This window comes from Phaethon aethereus (genome assembly GCF_964289735.1).
Source record: "Phaethon aethereus genome assembly, chromosome: 3".
Lineage (NCBI taxonomy): Eukaryota > Metazoa > Chordata > Aves > Phaethontiformes > Phaethontidae > Phaethon > Phaethon aethereus.
The window spans coordinates 103,571,381-103,586,661 of NC_138576.1; the positions used below are offsets into that span (position 1 = coordinate 103,571,381).

The 15,281-nt window shown below is 47.8% G+C and overlaps 1 protein-coding gene across 1 annotated transcript; it reads left to right on the forward strand.

Moving 5' to 3' along the window:
• Positions 1 to 907: 907 nt before the first annotated feature.
• Positions 908 to 5,639, forward strand: SERTAD4 (SERTA domain containing 4; the record flags this gene model as incomplete). Its single annotated transcript, XM_081997489.1, has 3 exons — positions 908 to 1,061; positions 1,597 to 1,712; positions 4,887 to 5,639. The coding sequence occupies 3 exons, from the start codon at positions 908 to 910 to the stop codon at positions 5,637 to 5,639; spliced, it is 1,023 nt and encodes a 340-aa protein (XP_081853615.1).
• Between the last annotated feature and the right edge of the window lie 9,642 nt (positions 5,640 to 15,281).

Below are 15,281 nucleotides of genomic sequence, written 5' to 3' on the forward strand. Positions count from 1 at the left end.
CCGCCGCTCGCTCGGGCCCGCGTCTTCCTCCGGGAAGGCTGCGCCGAGGGGGAATTTCGGAGCGCGAGGAGGAGGAGGAGGAGGAGGAAGGAGAGGGAGGGAGGGGCGGGCCGTGCCTAGGCGCATTGTTCCGCGCTCCTCTGCCAAGAAGTAGGTGACTATGAACTCATCCCTTGCCCCTCGCAGAAAGTTTGCTCCCTCCCCTGCCCTCCCCTCCCCTCCCGCCGGCTGTCGCGACAGGAGGCAGCTCGCAGCCTGGCGCTGGCCCCGGAGTCCCCGCTCCTGCTTAATATTCCGCCTGCTCCGCCGATGTTGTGCTTGGCTCCGGCGGCGGCTTGAAACCGGAGCCAATTTTCTGCCTTAGCCTGGCGGTGTTCGGGCTGGGGGCAGAGCCAGGTCCGTCCGACCGGGGCCAGCGGGCGCCGCCGCCGCTCTCGCTGGGGAGGGAAGAAAGAAGACAGACGCGCCGTCCCCAACGGCCGGGCGCGCGCTCCCTCACACGCACCCGCGCCCCACAGCGCGCCCCACAGCGCGCCCGCACCCCACAGCACGCCCCTGGGCGCCGCGCGCGCTGCGCCAACGCCGCCGGGAGAGAATGGGACGCGAGTGAGCGGATCCGTGCCGGTGTGTGAGCGGGGCCGCGGGGGGGCGGGCGGCGGGAGCGGGGCCGGGGGGCGGCGTGGGAGCAGAGGGCTCCGGTCTTTTCCCTGCCGTGAGAAGGAGAAAGGGGGTGTGTGGAAAGTGTGTCTGCGTAAGGTATACACGCGTGCGTTCTTCTCGGTGTGTGTACGCAGAGGTGTGACTGCCGGGGGGACGGGGGGCGGAACACGGCGGGGCGGGGGGTGTGAGGTGAGGGGGGTGCCGGGCGCTCACCGCGCTGCTTCGCTTCCAGGTGCCGGCGCCCGCCATGACCCTGGTGCTGCCCACGCAGCGGCTGGGCCGCCCCATCGCCGCCGAGGGAGCCGCCGACCTCGCCGCTTACCGCGCCCTCTGGGAGCCGCCCTGCTGCGGCCGCCCCGGCCCGGCCCCGGCCCCGGCGGCCCCCGGGCCCCCCGCCGCAGGTAGGCACCGCGCCCCGCCGCCGCGGGGGCGCCCGGGCGGCCCCCCCGGCCCCGCGGCGGCGGCGCTTCGTCGGCGGAGGGAGGCGCGGAGGCTCCGCCGGCTCCCGTGGGGCGGCAGCGGCGGCGGGGGGGGGCTGCAGGCGGGGGCTCCCCCGCGGGCGAGCGTGGCGCGGCCGGAGGGGCCGCAGGTGCGCGGGTCTCCGCATCCCGGGCCTTCGCTCCCGGCCTCGCCGGAGCGACGGACGCGCCGGTTGAAGGCGGCCGGGCTGGGGCGAAAGTTCTCCCGCCGCGGAGCGTCCCGAGGGCGGCAGCGGCTTCCCGGTGCCGCCTGCGGAATCGGCCCTCGGTCGGGCGGTTACCTGTCAGTCAGGGGTTACCTGTCAGTCAGGTGAGGGTTTATTTCTGGTCGCCGCACAGACCTGTGAAAATAGGCGGTGGAGTTCTCCTGTGGCGCGAAGGGAAATGAAAAGTATTTTGTTTGGAGAACCTCCGGCAAACCGCATGTCATTTGTCATATCTGATTTATTACCCGCAGGATCACATTACAGGGGAATTTCAAACCCTGTAACAACATCCAAGATCACATACTTTAAAAGGAAATATGTGGAAGAAGAGGATTTTCGTCCACCGCTCAGCAGCTGTACACATAAAGTATGTTTTCTAATAGTCATTATTTTTACTCCCAGTTTCAGATGCTTAGTAGCTCTCAGCTGACCCATTTCCAGGAGGCTGAAATACTCCGCTGAAATTAGGAGAAATGATCCAGCTGTTTGCTCAGAAACAAACAGTTGTCACTTGTTCACATTTATTGTTTTGTTGTCATCGAATTGCTTAAGAAGCAAAGGCGTTTCTTCATTTATAACAACTGTAAACGGAAATGCTGAGAGTAACTTGTTTTTCAGATTATTTTGTTCTTGGCTAGTTTATATCATGCTTACAGAAACAGCTCTGTAACAGCACTTGAACAGCAGAAAGGAAGAACGTAAATAAAAAGGGCCTGTGATTCCCTGCTCATTCAGAACTTTGTCCAGGGGGGAAAATAGCAATAGATTCCATGTACCCCAAATGGGTTACAGATCCTCTAGAAAAACAGAATGACTTGGAAAGCGAGTATGAGCTCCTTCAATATTTAATCCTGTTTATTAAAAAGCTAACAACTCCAAAAGAACAGATTAGTAAATGAAAGAATAATTTTTTTTTTTTATTGAAAGCTGTCAGGGGAGGGATTAGAGCAAGCATTTCCCAGGCCAGTGAATACATAAATTGAAATCTAACTTTTTTTTTTTTTTATGAGAGATTTTATGTTCTTGTTCGTTAAGGGCGCAGTCCTGTAAGGAACTGAACGCCTGGAGCGATGTGCTTAAGGATAGCTCGTGTCTTGAGATGCCGTCCTTACCTTGCTGGATCGTACCTGGCCGGTGGCAAGTCCAGGGCTACCCGTGTGCTGTTGGCCATGGAGAGGATGCAGTATAACCTGATTAAAGCACAGCTTGCAGGAGGCAATAGTACCACAAGAGCCCCAGAGACAGAAAGCCAAAACAGATCAAGGTGCGGAGCCAGTTTGTACGTTCTCTTTACCTGCATCGCAGAGGCAGCCTTCTGAGATGCGAGGAGAACCGAGTGCCTAATCCCTGCCAGGGAGTCTGGGCAGGGAGGTCTGCCCAGTGGGATCCCATTCCCCTGCAGGGATTTCCGCAGAGGAGAAGCAAGCATTGATGATGGGCTCGCTTCCCAAGGACCTTAGAGTAGCCAAAGGAATTCTCAGCTACAAATAATGTTGGTTGGAATGTTGTACCTGACCAGGAAGGTGAAAAACTGCCCCACCGTTAATTCCAGAAAGTGTCCGATCTGCTGCCAGAGCAATGAATAAATAGCACCGAGGGTGCTGAAAAATGTGCTCTGGTTAGTGAGCGTGTCTCCCACATGTCACATCACTCTCTGATTTCAGCCAGTTTTTCTTCTTGGCTAGATTGTTGGATTTTTGTTTCAGTGATTATTTTCCTTGCAAAGAGGAGGAATAGTTACTTATCCCTTTCTAACAGCATAAAAAACAGTTGCAGACGTATTGGTAAGATAAATATGTCCCAGACATTGTTTTGTGCTGTTGTAGAGGTGTATCATGTCAGAAACCCTGGGTCACCGCTTTCTTCTGTTCGGCACAAATGCATTTTCTGCTTTGCAGCGCTGAGCTCTGGGGGAGGGAGGATGCCCACCAGATTTCTTTCAATTTCTTACACATTATTATACCTCTGCTGCCCAGTAAAGAGCAAGCTGTATTCTAAGATTACTTGTCCCATAGAGGGTATGACGGTAGGGCCCAGAGCCTCTCTCCAGAGGGCTGTTGGCAAACATTTGTGGTAAGAAAGCCTTTGACAAACTTGTTGCTACTGGTGGCCCTCCAGGACGTATCTCCAGGAGGATCACAGTTCAAGGCTTACTGGTTTGCTCCAGGCTTTTATGGCTTCCCTGGCTACTGCTGCAGCAGGTATAAAGGACGCAAATTAACCTGTAGGCTTAATATAACTTAAAATGAGTCATTTATTACAGAAAATTACTCTCTCTAACAAGAGCTTCAGCCGTGAACTCACATGAAGATATGGCCAGTTTTTGTTTTTATGAGGCACTGTGCTTCTAAGCCCTGCAGACAGGACCAGGCTATGGAAAGAGTTAGAGGGCTGAGGAGAGCTGAATGGATGTGAAAAGCAGCTGTGCTTTAAGCTCTTTCAGTCCTCATAGCTACGACTTCCACTCTGCAAAAATGCTGTAACCATGTGGGAAAGGGAAGAATGATCAAGCCACAGATGGGGGGGATTTAGAGCAGTCTCTCTTTGTGCTGTGCTGCTCTCCTCCTACGCAAACCAAATTCTTACTAAAAATGAAAATTAGTTAATAGTGCTTACAGTAGCATGCGTTGCCCCCTCTCTTATTTTGATTCCCAGGGTAGTGATTACAGTGCAGAATCCGGGGCCTCCCGGGGGCAGTAACCTGCTCATGCTGCCAGTGCTGAGAAAGGGAGTCCTGGGAGGACTATGGAAGGGAGAACAAATCTGTGGGCATCGAGCCAGGCTTTCTGCAAATCCCTATCCTCTCTTCGTTTCCTGACCTTGTCCCTGCCTATCTGCGTTCCCACCGGTCCTGTAGAGCGCGGAGTGTAGTACGCAGGCCAACAGCTGCTCTCCAGATGCTGTGATGCTTTGAGATGGGTTTCTCCCTGCCTCCCGCCCTGCATGCACTTTTGTACACAAGAGCAGTACAAGGGAGCTTGGCAAATGGAGACCTCCTTGCTGGAGGGCCTCTTCCACTGGCTGTGGATGAAATGCTCCGACACTTGCTGCGTGAGGCGATGGCTGCTGGCTGCATCTTGTAAACCTTGAGGCTGCAGTGGGGGCCTTCGCTTGGCTTCAGAGCTTTGTAGAAGCTCCACAGGGGATGATGGCATTGGGTCCATTTACATCAAAAAGTCCCCAGCCATCACTGGAGCAAAGCTGCGCAACAATTTTATGTTTTAAACCCAAATGCAAATAAGGAGCCAGATGCGTGCACCTGGATTTCACTTTCCCAATCCTGGATTCTTGCCCTGCGATTGCCTCCGTAGTGTAACGCTCAGCTAACTTACCTCCTAAACCTGGGCGAATGCTGTGGCCAAGAAAAAGCAGGCTCCCAGCTACGTGGGTGTGAAAAACAAAAAGCCAGTTTTAGGCGCCTCAGAAAGAGGATGAGAGAAGTAGTGGCACAGGGGGGATACTTTGCTTCATTTTCTTTCTCCTTGCTTGGAACAAAACCGGTTGCCTTCAATTCCATCTCGTCTGTCTTTTGCATTTTCAGACAATCTCCGTGTTTGAGGAGCGGGCCCATATTCTTTACATGTCTTTGGAAAAGCTGAAATTCATTGATGATCCTGAAGTCTACCTGCGGAGATCTGTCCTCATCAACAATCTAATGAAGAGAATCCACGGAGAAATCATCATGCAGAACAACTGGTGCTTCTCTGCCTGCTCCTTCAGTGGCACCTCGCCACAAGAGTGGTTTGTGCCTCAGGACTGTCCGTACAGAAAGCGCCTTCGGATGGCGAAGGAGGAGTACGAGAAGCTCCACACGTGCTGCTTCTATCAAGAGTGTAGCAGTCACTATTTAAATCTACCCTACTCTGTTAATGCTAGTACAGAAAATACTTCCTCCTCTTCCTCCTCTTCCTCCTCCTCGTCCTGCCCCATTTCTTTGCCAAGCTGTTCCCAGCAGGTGGATTATGACATTGGCAGTGCCCCTTCTTACAGGAGTGATGACCAGATACCTGCCAATGAAATATTCATCACTAATGCCAGCTCTCACAGCAGTCAGGAAAAGGCAAAATTTCATGACGAGAAAGGAGGTAATGAACCTGAGCGAGAGAGCATCGCCATCAACTGTGAACCTGCAAGAGGCACCCATGCTCTCGAATGTAAAGGCAAATTTTATGACTATTTTGAGACTGGATGTAATGACAAGAGCAACATAAGCGAATCTTGGAAAAAATCCTTAAGGAAAAAGGAATCTTTACCAAGTAATAAAATGTGCTGCAGCAAAGGAAGTAAAATTTGAGGCATCTTTCTTGCTCTGTTGAAGCATGCGCAGCATGTTCGTTTGTCTTATCAAATTTTTATTTTGAATGGATTTTTTATAGTTTTCTACAAATGATATAATCATGCCACAAACAATACGTGTTGTTTTAAATGACTGGAGAGCAGATTGCATAAAGCATCTCTACGATCTGCATCAGCGGGCTATTTATAAATACGGAGACTTCATAAAGAGCACAGTTGCATTACTGCTTAGCGCTATAGTCTGCACAGCTATGGTGTAGCTTTCGTTACTGAAAATACCAATCAAGCCAGATGGGGAAAACATATCGTTTTATATATCCCCGCCCCCAAGAAGTCTGCCATTAATTAAGAAGAACCTCCATTATGTTTACCAAGGAATTAGAAGTCTGGTAAACAAATTGATGCTACCAGCAAGGGTGATGTGCTCCTTGTAACTCAGTATTTGTTCTGACAAAGGACTGACTTCATGGACTGGGAATAAACCATCCTTACATTTTGTACTGATGATACTCATGAATTCCTGGATTCAGCATCTTGTTCAACTGACAAAATAGGACATAGCATAAAGAAATAACCTGTTTATGGGCTTTTAATCAGAAACACAACATGCAGCTCAAGTACTTGCACGTTTTCACCTCGGCTGTAATAACTAATGAGGCTTGTTGTTATACAGGGCAGGTTTTTTTTTGGTGCCTTACTTTTTGTCTTAATTTTTGCCAGTGTGAAAATTAAGTATAAATCAGTGATACAGCAGGGATTTAACCTAAACAGAGGAAAAAAAAAACCCACAAAAACAAAACCCACAGGGTGGATCAATATTACTAGAAACCTTTAACCTTTGAAGTACTGAGTTCACCTTCCTATTCAGACGTCTCTGTTCTTCCTTTTTGATGCTCAGTTGCTTTTTGATTTTCCATCCTTAGGAAGGGTTTTAAGAAACAATAGAGAGATGTCTCTTGTAAACAAGCATTCAATGCTTGAGTGTTTCTATGGCAACTGTCTGTTGCTGGGGCTTTTTTTTTTTCCTTCTTCGTATAATGAAGTTCATGAACCAGTGGCATGTTTTATACTTTATTCTGTTTTGCATAATTTCTCTCTCTTAGATTGCAAAAGCATGTGGGAGTTTTCTATGACTTTTGCCGTTGTTTTAAAAAAGACAAGAAAAGAAAGCAAAAAGCACAATGTTAATCGATAATATGGCGATAAACATAATTTTATCTGAATGAATGTAAGGGGTTTAATTTTAAAAAAGAACATTTTGGAGAAATGAGCTGAGATTTCAGTGGCTAAGGACAACATTTAGTCATCCCTAGGTAGACTGGTTGCAAAAGTATGCTGTTTAAAATGCCCAGAAGACATTAGTCGGGGTTAGGCTCTTAGATCCACCAAATTAATTAGTTCCTACAGTCCCTGTAACAACTGACAAGATGTGCTCGGCAAAATAGCCACATTGAAGCCACGGCTGACTCATAATAGCAGTCTGTTCCCACAGCACCATGCGCTCAAGAGACATCTTCTCTGCTTGGTTCTTGCCCAAAGGGTGAAATTCATCTCTGTGCTGGGGGAGCGGCTGGCTCGGCGCAGGGCACGAGGGTCCCCAGTGGGACACCCGCCCCAGGCTGCCCCTGGTTTGGCATGGGAGTCAGCCAGGTCTCTGGGTCAGAGACCTCCTGCTCTGGGTGTCACAGGTTCAGCCCAAGTCCTCCTGGGCCGTGTGGTTTTGGGTAGCCTGCGCACCCCACAGTCACGCTTGCAAACCAGACAGTTTTTGTGACGAAGCCCAGCGGTCACAGGAAAAAGCTCCCCCTGCCCCCAGCCAAAGCGACCACAAAGAGTATCTAGGACATAAATCAGCGATAACCTTTATGTGGTCAAGTTTGTAAGGGTCATCATTGTGAAGGATGACAAATAAAGAAAGTATAAATCCCACCTGATTTCTCCAAGACAGAAGCTTTTTTTATTAATAATAATAATATTAAATATAGATCTCATTCATACAGTGTATGAGTAGGATCATCATTTAGACGTTTGTCCACAAGGACCAATTTTTTAAAAAAACTGATTTTTCTTGTGTTACACCCAGATAATCTAGTAACGTCTGCTCTTTTCCAATATTTGATAAACACTTGATGTTTTAAGCTTAAATATTAGATGCTTGTATACTAATGTGTTGTTGTAGTAAAGTGAAATTTCCTTGATATATATTTATTAAAATGACCAAAATTCATTTTAATTTTACATCTCCAATGGCTACTGGGTCCTTTCCCCCATGTTCCCCTCCTTCACCCAAGGAAATGTCATTTAATCAAACTGCTCTCTGCTAAAGAGGTTAGGGCTGCAGTTGACTGTGCATCTCAAGTTGAGCCCAGGACGGAGCTCAGCCTTCTCAGGATTTCGGTAGCCTTTAGGACAGTCTGAAGGTGCACTGAGAAGCAACAGACTTCTCTGTGGACCTGCACATAAGGCCACATGTAAGGCCACGTACAAGCCTGGCCAAATGCTGCCCAAGCCACAAATCAGCTAACACTTTGGGGGGCCACCGAAATCCTTTTGACCCCAAGGAGCTTCTTACTCTTCAAGAGCAAGCCTTCACATACAACCCATTGCAGAGTCAGCTGAGTTGAATTTGCACCAGCTGAAGTGATGGATCAGCAGAATTCTTCACTCTGGTCTAACAGCTTCTTGAGTTGCAGGGACACCGAGAAATTAACCTGTTACAGCTCTGGACAGTCTTAATGAGTGTCATTAAGGTCTGTAAGGGATGAAATGTCATCTAATGAAGGTTGGCCTAAGGATAAGTGGTCTTTTATGCCTTTCTCCAGACCCTGCCTCACAAAAAAAGAGCAAATATTGAACATGGGTATATTGGACTCAAGAGTTCACTGAGTTACCCTGTTTGCTTCAGAAGACAGAGGTATTTCATGTTAGAAAAGGGAGTTGGAAACACCCTTGTCCAATGGCCAGAAATGCAGTAGACAGACCTTGATAGACTTTCCAACCTGGGCAAGGCTGAATGGATTTCATGGTTTAAATGTGGTTTGATTTATGGCTTGTGGAGAGGGTAGACCTGATAGGCCTTTTCCCCATTGCACACTCCAGTACTAAGGACATTTTGCTAGTGTCACAAATTTTCAAGAAATAGTTCCTTTTCCAAGATTACACTAATGCCTTTCATCCATTTTGTCCCATGCATAACTGCTAAATGAGTGCTCCTGAACTTGATCCTGGCCTCCCTGCCTGGAAGAACTGGACACAAGAGCTTCTCTCTTGAGAGATTGTTTTACTATCATAAGATACGTTACTCCTGGAGTTTAACACTATAAAGTACCATGCCTTTCAGCAGGCTAATTAATCCCTGCTTATAATGGTACTTCAATAATGGAAAACAGCAACAGAAAAAGATGTTTCTCTTGTCAGGTCTATTTTACTGTCCCTAAGAACAGAAGTGTCATTTTACTTTCCAGATCGCTTTCCACCAGGTAATACATTGCCCTTGGAAACGCATAGTTGATTTGACTTGAAAAAATTATGTTCCTTTTTCAAAACAGGCAGCATAATATCATTGTGCTTCATATATGCTTAATACTTCTGGTAAAATTTTACTATTCTTACTGGATTAGCTAAACTGTTGAAACAGCTTAACACAGTTACTTAAGCATCCCCAGCACTCAAACAGCCTCAGCTGGCACCAATGTGCAATGCCAGCGCAGCAGCTGGCTCCACAGAGAAAACAAACGCAGGCTGAGCCGCAGAAATGAAGTGCTTCTTTCAGTCTTGAAGGTGTTACAGCCCAAAGCAAAGCTGTGGTAAAGAGGTGTTTTTCACATTTCACCTTCTTGTGTGCGCTCCATCCTCCTTCTACATCTCTCGTCTACCGACTGTCCTTTTGCTGAAGAACCCGACGTGCCGCCGCGGCGGTATGCTGGGTGCTGCCCTTCGGGTTTGCACAGGGGGAAGCAGGGAGCTGGTTCAGAGGTGCAGCATGATCTAAAAGGGGAGTTTAAACAAACCAGGGCACGGTGTGTCTCGCTGCTTTGTGGCCCCTCTGGAGGCTCGTGCCAGCTAAATGGCCGTTCCAGCTGCCAGTAGCTCAGATTGCCATTGTGGTGGTGACCTGGTGATTTAAGGGATATGGCTGAAGCAGAGACGTGAAGGGGATTTCTTGCCTGTGTTTGACTTGGGCCCTTTCATTGCCTTCTTGAGATAAAGGCTATAGCCAGAGGTGTAGCAAATGCAATTGCTGCTTACTCATGCCAGGAACCTTGATAAAAGAAGTTTCTTAAGTTTTATCACAAAAAGGGCCAGCCATTCACAGTGGAGAAAGGTTTAAACTGCTGTAGGTTAAAGGATTTCATCTGGCGTTTTATTCAGCGAGTGTAACTCTCACGTGGAAGCCTCCCACAGGGGCTTAACCTTTTTCATCGCTTGTCCCTTGCTTTGCAACTTCGAAGAAAGAGGCTGCCCTCACTTTCTGGAGGTAACCTTTTGGGCTCCTCAGCACTGGTGTGAGCTTTTCTGCAGCTGCGTGAAGCACCACAGAGGCTTTTTCTGGCAGAGCCTGCTAAAGGATCACAGCCGGGGAAGCGCTGCAAAGGATCTTGTTGGAAATGTTAGGAGATGTGAATCTTCCACAAGGCATCCCATGTAACAGCCAAGCCGCTCAGTCACAACTATTTGGAATACACAGTGATTTCCTGTGTTTTTTCAATCTCACTTTAACTTCTCTGACAGATGGGGAAAGATGACTAAACCGAGGGAGTTTACAAAAGTTCGTCTTGTGGTGTTTGCAAACTGTCTCTGTGAGGTCCATTTTCTCTAATGTAAACACAGCCGTGGCAGGGTGCCGAGTGCCTTTGCAGCGGTTAATCCTCCTCAATTTGAGGCTGCTCATGCGAGGTCTACCCAGCCGCCCGGGTCTGTGCCGAGCACAAGCCAGCCTTGGGGCTGAGGGGTGTTAGGATGAGACCTTCACTCCCCTTGGCTCTCCACAGAGAGCATGGTTCCAAGCAGCTGTGCTTGTAAGAGCAGGCTGAATTTACCATGCGGGGTCAGTGGCTTTCCATGTCCGGGAGCCTGGGGTCAGGTGTGGAAGGTTAGATTAAACTCCAGGGGAGTAATCATGTGAAAATGGTTGCATGTGGGGCTGGAGTTAGCCTGTCCTTGATCTCCCTCGTCTTTAAGTCATAGCAAGGAGGTGAGCGTGCTCCTGGGGAAGTTGGGGTTTTGGTTCTTCAGCTTTGCAAAAGTGGAGTAGGCTGCAAAGCAGGCAAAGCTTTCTCACCAGATCCATCTGAAAAGCCAGGTAAGCAAGTATGTTAACTTCTTTTAAACTCTGTGTTCAAGTTCCTCTCTGAGGAATGCAGGGAGTGTGAGGAGAAGCCACAGATGGCTGGTCTGTGTACACTTAGAAGCAGGCATGGTGAGAAAAAAAACCACAAACCCAACAAGACCCCCAAAACAGGGAGATACTGAATTGGAAAAAAAACCCTTCCCTTCCATGGGTAGTAATTCTTCTCAATTAATACAGCATCATTCTCCAATTTACTGCAGAGAGCATCTAATAAGTCATACTTGGGCTGCCGAAAGGAGATGAATGGTCTGTCTGCTCAAGGTCAGTCCATTTAGTGCTGCCTCCCGCAGTGGTACGTTCCCTGTGGAATACGCTGCCGGGCTCACCCTTCCGTACGGCTGTGCGCACCTCCTGAGACAGCTAAAGGCTCTGGCCCCTGCGAGGGATGGGGGTAAGGTGGCAGCGGCTGGCGGCTCTACCTCCTCCATGAGAAACTGGCCCGTAGCTGTCACGGCTGTGTGTCTCCAGCAAGCTCAAGAGGGACCTGCCAAAGGCACGTCCGCCGTCCCCTCACCGTCTTGTATTTGTGGTCCACTTGTGAACTATGACTGATGTCAGAGACCATTCAGAGGCTTTTTGCAGCCAGGTGACGGGCGATCAGACCCTCAGCTGGCATGAGATGATGCTGTGCCATTGATTTTTTTGAGAATTTGTGCCTGGTCCTATTTGCTGACCACCCACACCTTTGGTTATTGTTGGGTTTGCTTTCCTCCCCTGCCGCCTCATTCTCTTAGTCAGAACAAGTTTCAAATGGCACTCCCCACCTCCTCCTCCCCATGCAGCGTGGGACCGGCTACTCTGTTTTTACCTCTTTAGTTTGGGAAAACTTCTGCTGCTGGGAATTGAAGTCAGACAGCGGATTGTTTTCAAATCCAGTTTTATTTCCCGACTTCAAAATCACTTCTGTCTCTCAATATATGCATAAAATCTGTACTCTATTTCTTCACCAGCCCTAAAAATCCTTGTGTTTTGGGGTTTTTTTGCCTCCATCCATTGCCTTTTCAGGATTAAATCCTCTGAATTTATTTCTGAGAGTAGGCCCCACTTACCAGCCACATCCTCTTAGCCATATGACTGCCATGGGGCCATTTATTCCTTTCAATAAAGTAGTGTGGTTTTGGCTCAAAATGCAATTTCGCTTTATATTACAAATCATTAGACAGTGCATGTGCCTTAAGTGTTGCTACCCTGTAAACGTAATGTACTTTCAATGTTACGTTTTCCCCAAATAAATCTTCTGTGAGTCTCAACAAGTATGACCGAAGTGATCTACATTTCTCAATTTCTATTATTATTATTATTATTATCCTGAAAATACAGTTTGACTAATTTTTAAATCTTGAGCAGCCTACATTTTACCTGCGGAAGCTGAATACATATTATTCCTTCTTTGACCCCTTCCTGTGTGTGACAGATTGGATTCTGGTTTACCAGCTAATTAGTGTTATAGTGGCAAATTTCATTGTGTGTTTGCTATGAGAAGTAAGGTGCAAAGTGTTAAGGCAATCTTGAAATGTACCTTCACTGCAGAATTGCTCCAATACTGAAACTTTAAAATAACCTGTATAGTCGTCGTAGTCATGAAGAAAATCTTAAAATATGGGCATAAGCTACTGTCAGACCATTTTCCTTATTCTGCATGCAGGCTGAGACAAGGATTTTTATTGTATGAATTTATCCTCCTGTTGAAAGCGTCTGTTTGCTAATTCTGAGGCTTAAAGATGACAGTGTAATGTCAGCTTTTGAGGTATTTCACTAGTGACCATTATAAATAAGACATTCAGCTAACAAGCTTGCCCCACATTCCTAGTGGTATTCTGAGCCTCTCAAGCTGCCGGTGGCCCACAGCAGTCCCCTTCCAGCTGCCAAAGCTCCTTTTTCCCTTTGAATATTTCCATGTGCTATCAATAAAATATCTTTCTAGGCTCTAGAAACATAGGGACAAGATAAACTCTCTTTTAACTGAATATCGATATAAATAATGGAAAGGCAACCAGGCCAATAATTTTATTGTTTTAATTTTGAATATATGAATCCTTTTTTTAATTATTATTATTATTATTTGGAGACTTAATTTTAGTTTAAATAACGAACCACAGCCTTCTCTGGCTTTCATGAATCTGACACTCGTGCTCTAAAAATCCTTCATGATCACATAGCGCTACCCTGATGGGTGCCAAAATCAGAACTGCGGCAGAGCCTCTGAGGTTTGCCTGGATGTTTTCCCACACTGCCTCATCTTTCCCCTTTGCTCAGAAGTGCTGAGAAGATGCGTGTGGAGGGGGAGGGAACCCGACAGAAACATGTAAATCATGGCAACCTGACTGTCAAGAGGGTATCACTTTTTAATTCCTAGCTCATGTTCCCAGCAGCGGTGGAGCTGCAATATTAAATTGTTTTGTTTTACCTCTAGGCTTGGTTTACAGGTGCCAGAAGAGACGCAGCCCCAGCCCCTCGAGCGCGGAGGTAAAGGGACCTTGCCGCAGAAATCTCGCCTAGAGGTTTTGTTCCCCTTTGATAGGTCGGGCTGGCGCTCCTTGCAGGAGCAGCTGGGAAGAAATAATTAGCATAACAAAGAGCTATATTATAGCATTGCTCTGTGCATTTTGAGCCTTTTGGATACCTTGACACATTTGGTTGCATGTTACATAAATCTCAATTCCAGGTAAAACTGGAAAAGCACAAAATAAAATGAAAATAGATCTCCCCCCCCCCCCCATTTAAAGTTAACACAATTTGAATACACTACTTGCAAATATAGAAATCCTCAATGTTTTGAGAGTAGCCATGCTGCAAGTGCATTCATCTAAAACCCAGTGCCAGTGGCTGTCGGCGTGGCTGCCTGGCACGCATGGTGAAGGAGCACGGTTGTCACTGGCTGCCAGGAGGGTCCGAGGGGGACGCAGGGCGAATTCTTCCTGGTGTACAGGAGTTTATGGACTGGGGTGTGTGGGGAACCTGAGCTTGGGCCAGCAGAGAGGAGCCGGATGCCCCCAGCCTCCCCGGCAGCCACTTTCTGCCCCTCTCGGCACGGAGGTGGAAGGGCCTTGCACAGGTGGTGGGTTGCCAAGGAGAAGGCTGTGGGTGCAAACGCTTCATATTTTGCTCCATTTTCATCATTAGCAAATGACAAATCTGCACTGCAGGCGCGTTGGTGATTTGTATTGGTTTAGTTGCACAAGATCTTATGAACCCCATGGAAAGCTGCTTTCCCTGCCGAGGTGCCTTCCCCTGGGCGCTCCCAGGCGTGTGCACTCTTCTCCCACCTCACCTGCGGCGAAGCTGCCCCACACGTTTGCTCCTGCCCCACAGCAGAGGCCGGACGGAACCTGCTACGGCCTATGGCATTTGCAAAAGACATGCTCCCTTTGCCAGCTCATGTGAAATAAGCTGTTTTGTGCCACTTACATGCTCTGTGCCCACCCACGGTCTGGCTGCCCACTCACTGCAGTGTACCTCCCTCCTCCCTTTTTCCCCCCCTTTTGTCTAGTTTTTGGCTGAGGAGAATTACCCACCCCAGGAGTTAGAAGAAATGCAGAGAATGAAGTAAAAGGAGCAAAAATATCCAAGGGAAGGTTTTTCAAAGCTGATCCTCCCCTGGGTCCAACGTCTGTCAGACGCGCTTGCAGCATGCAGCTGTATCGTGCTGTCAGAAAGAGGAATTTAAAATTTAACCCAGATATGCGACTCTTTCTCTTGCTCCCTTGGATTGAGAATCTCTGTCAGGGCAGGAGAATAAATCCCAGCTTAGGAGGGTGGCTCTGTCAGCCCTGCAGGCAGACTGTATTGCAGCGGGGAGCTGTGTAAGCTTTGTCATCAGTGGTGGTGGTGGTGGTTTCTGCAAAACCTGAATAAACTTCACCCAGATATTTGTATTCAGCACAACCTCATCATGCAGGTAGGTGCAAGTTGAGCAAAGAGCACGGAAGATCTTCCTGCTCCGTCCTGGTTGTGCTTGGGATAGGAAAGGCTGCTGAGCCTCTAACAGAGAGAACTTCGGGGAAAAGCCAGAGGTAGGCTTTGAGGAGGGACAAAACCAGGGCATTACAATACAGTTACGGTTCTTAAATTGTTATGGTAGTTTTGGGAAGCCATAACTTTCAAATGGTTACTAAAAACACAACATTGTTTAGGCTTTATGCCTTTGATAGCTATAATAAAATTTATCAGAGAAACATATTTGTCAAAACTAATGAGACTTTTTACATTTAAAATACACTGGCATTGTGTTGCGCTTTCCTTCACAAGTAACATCTAAAATAAGAGTTTAGCTGAAAGAGATTCGTGTGG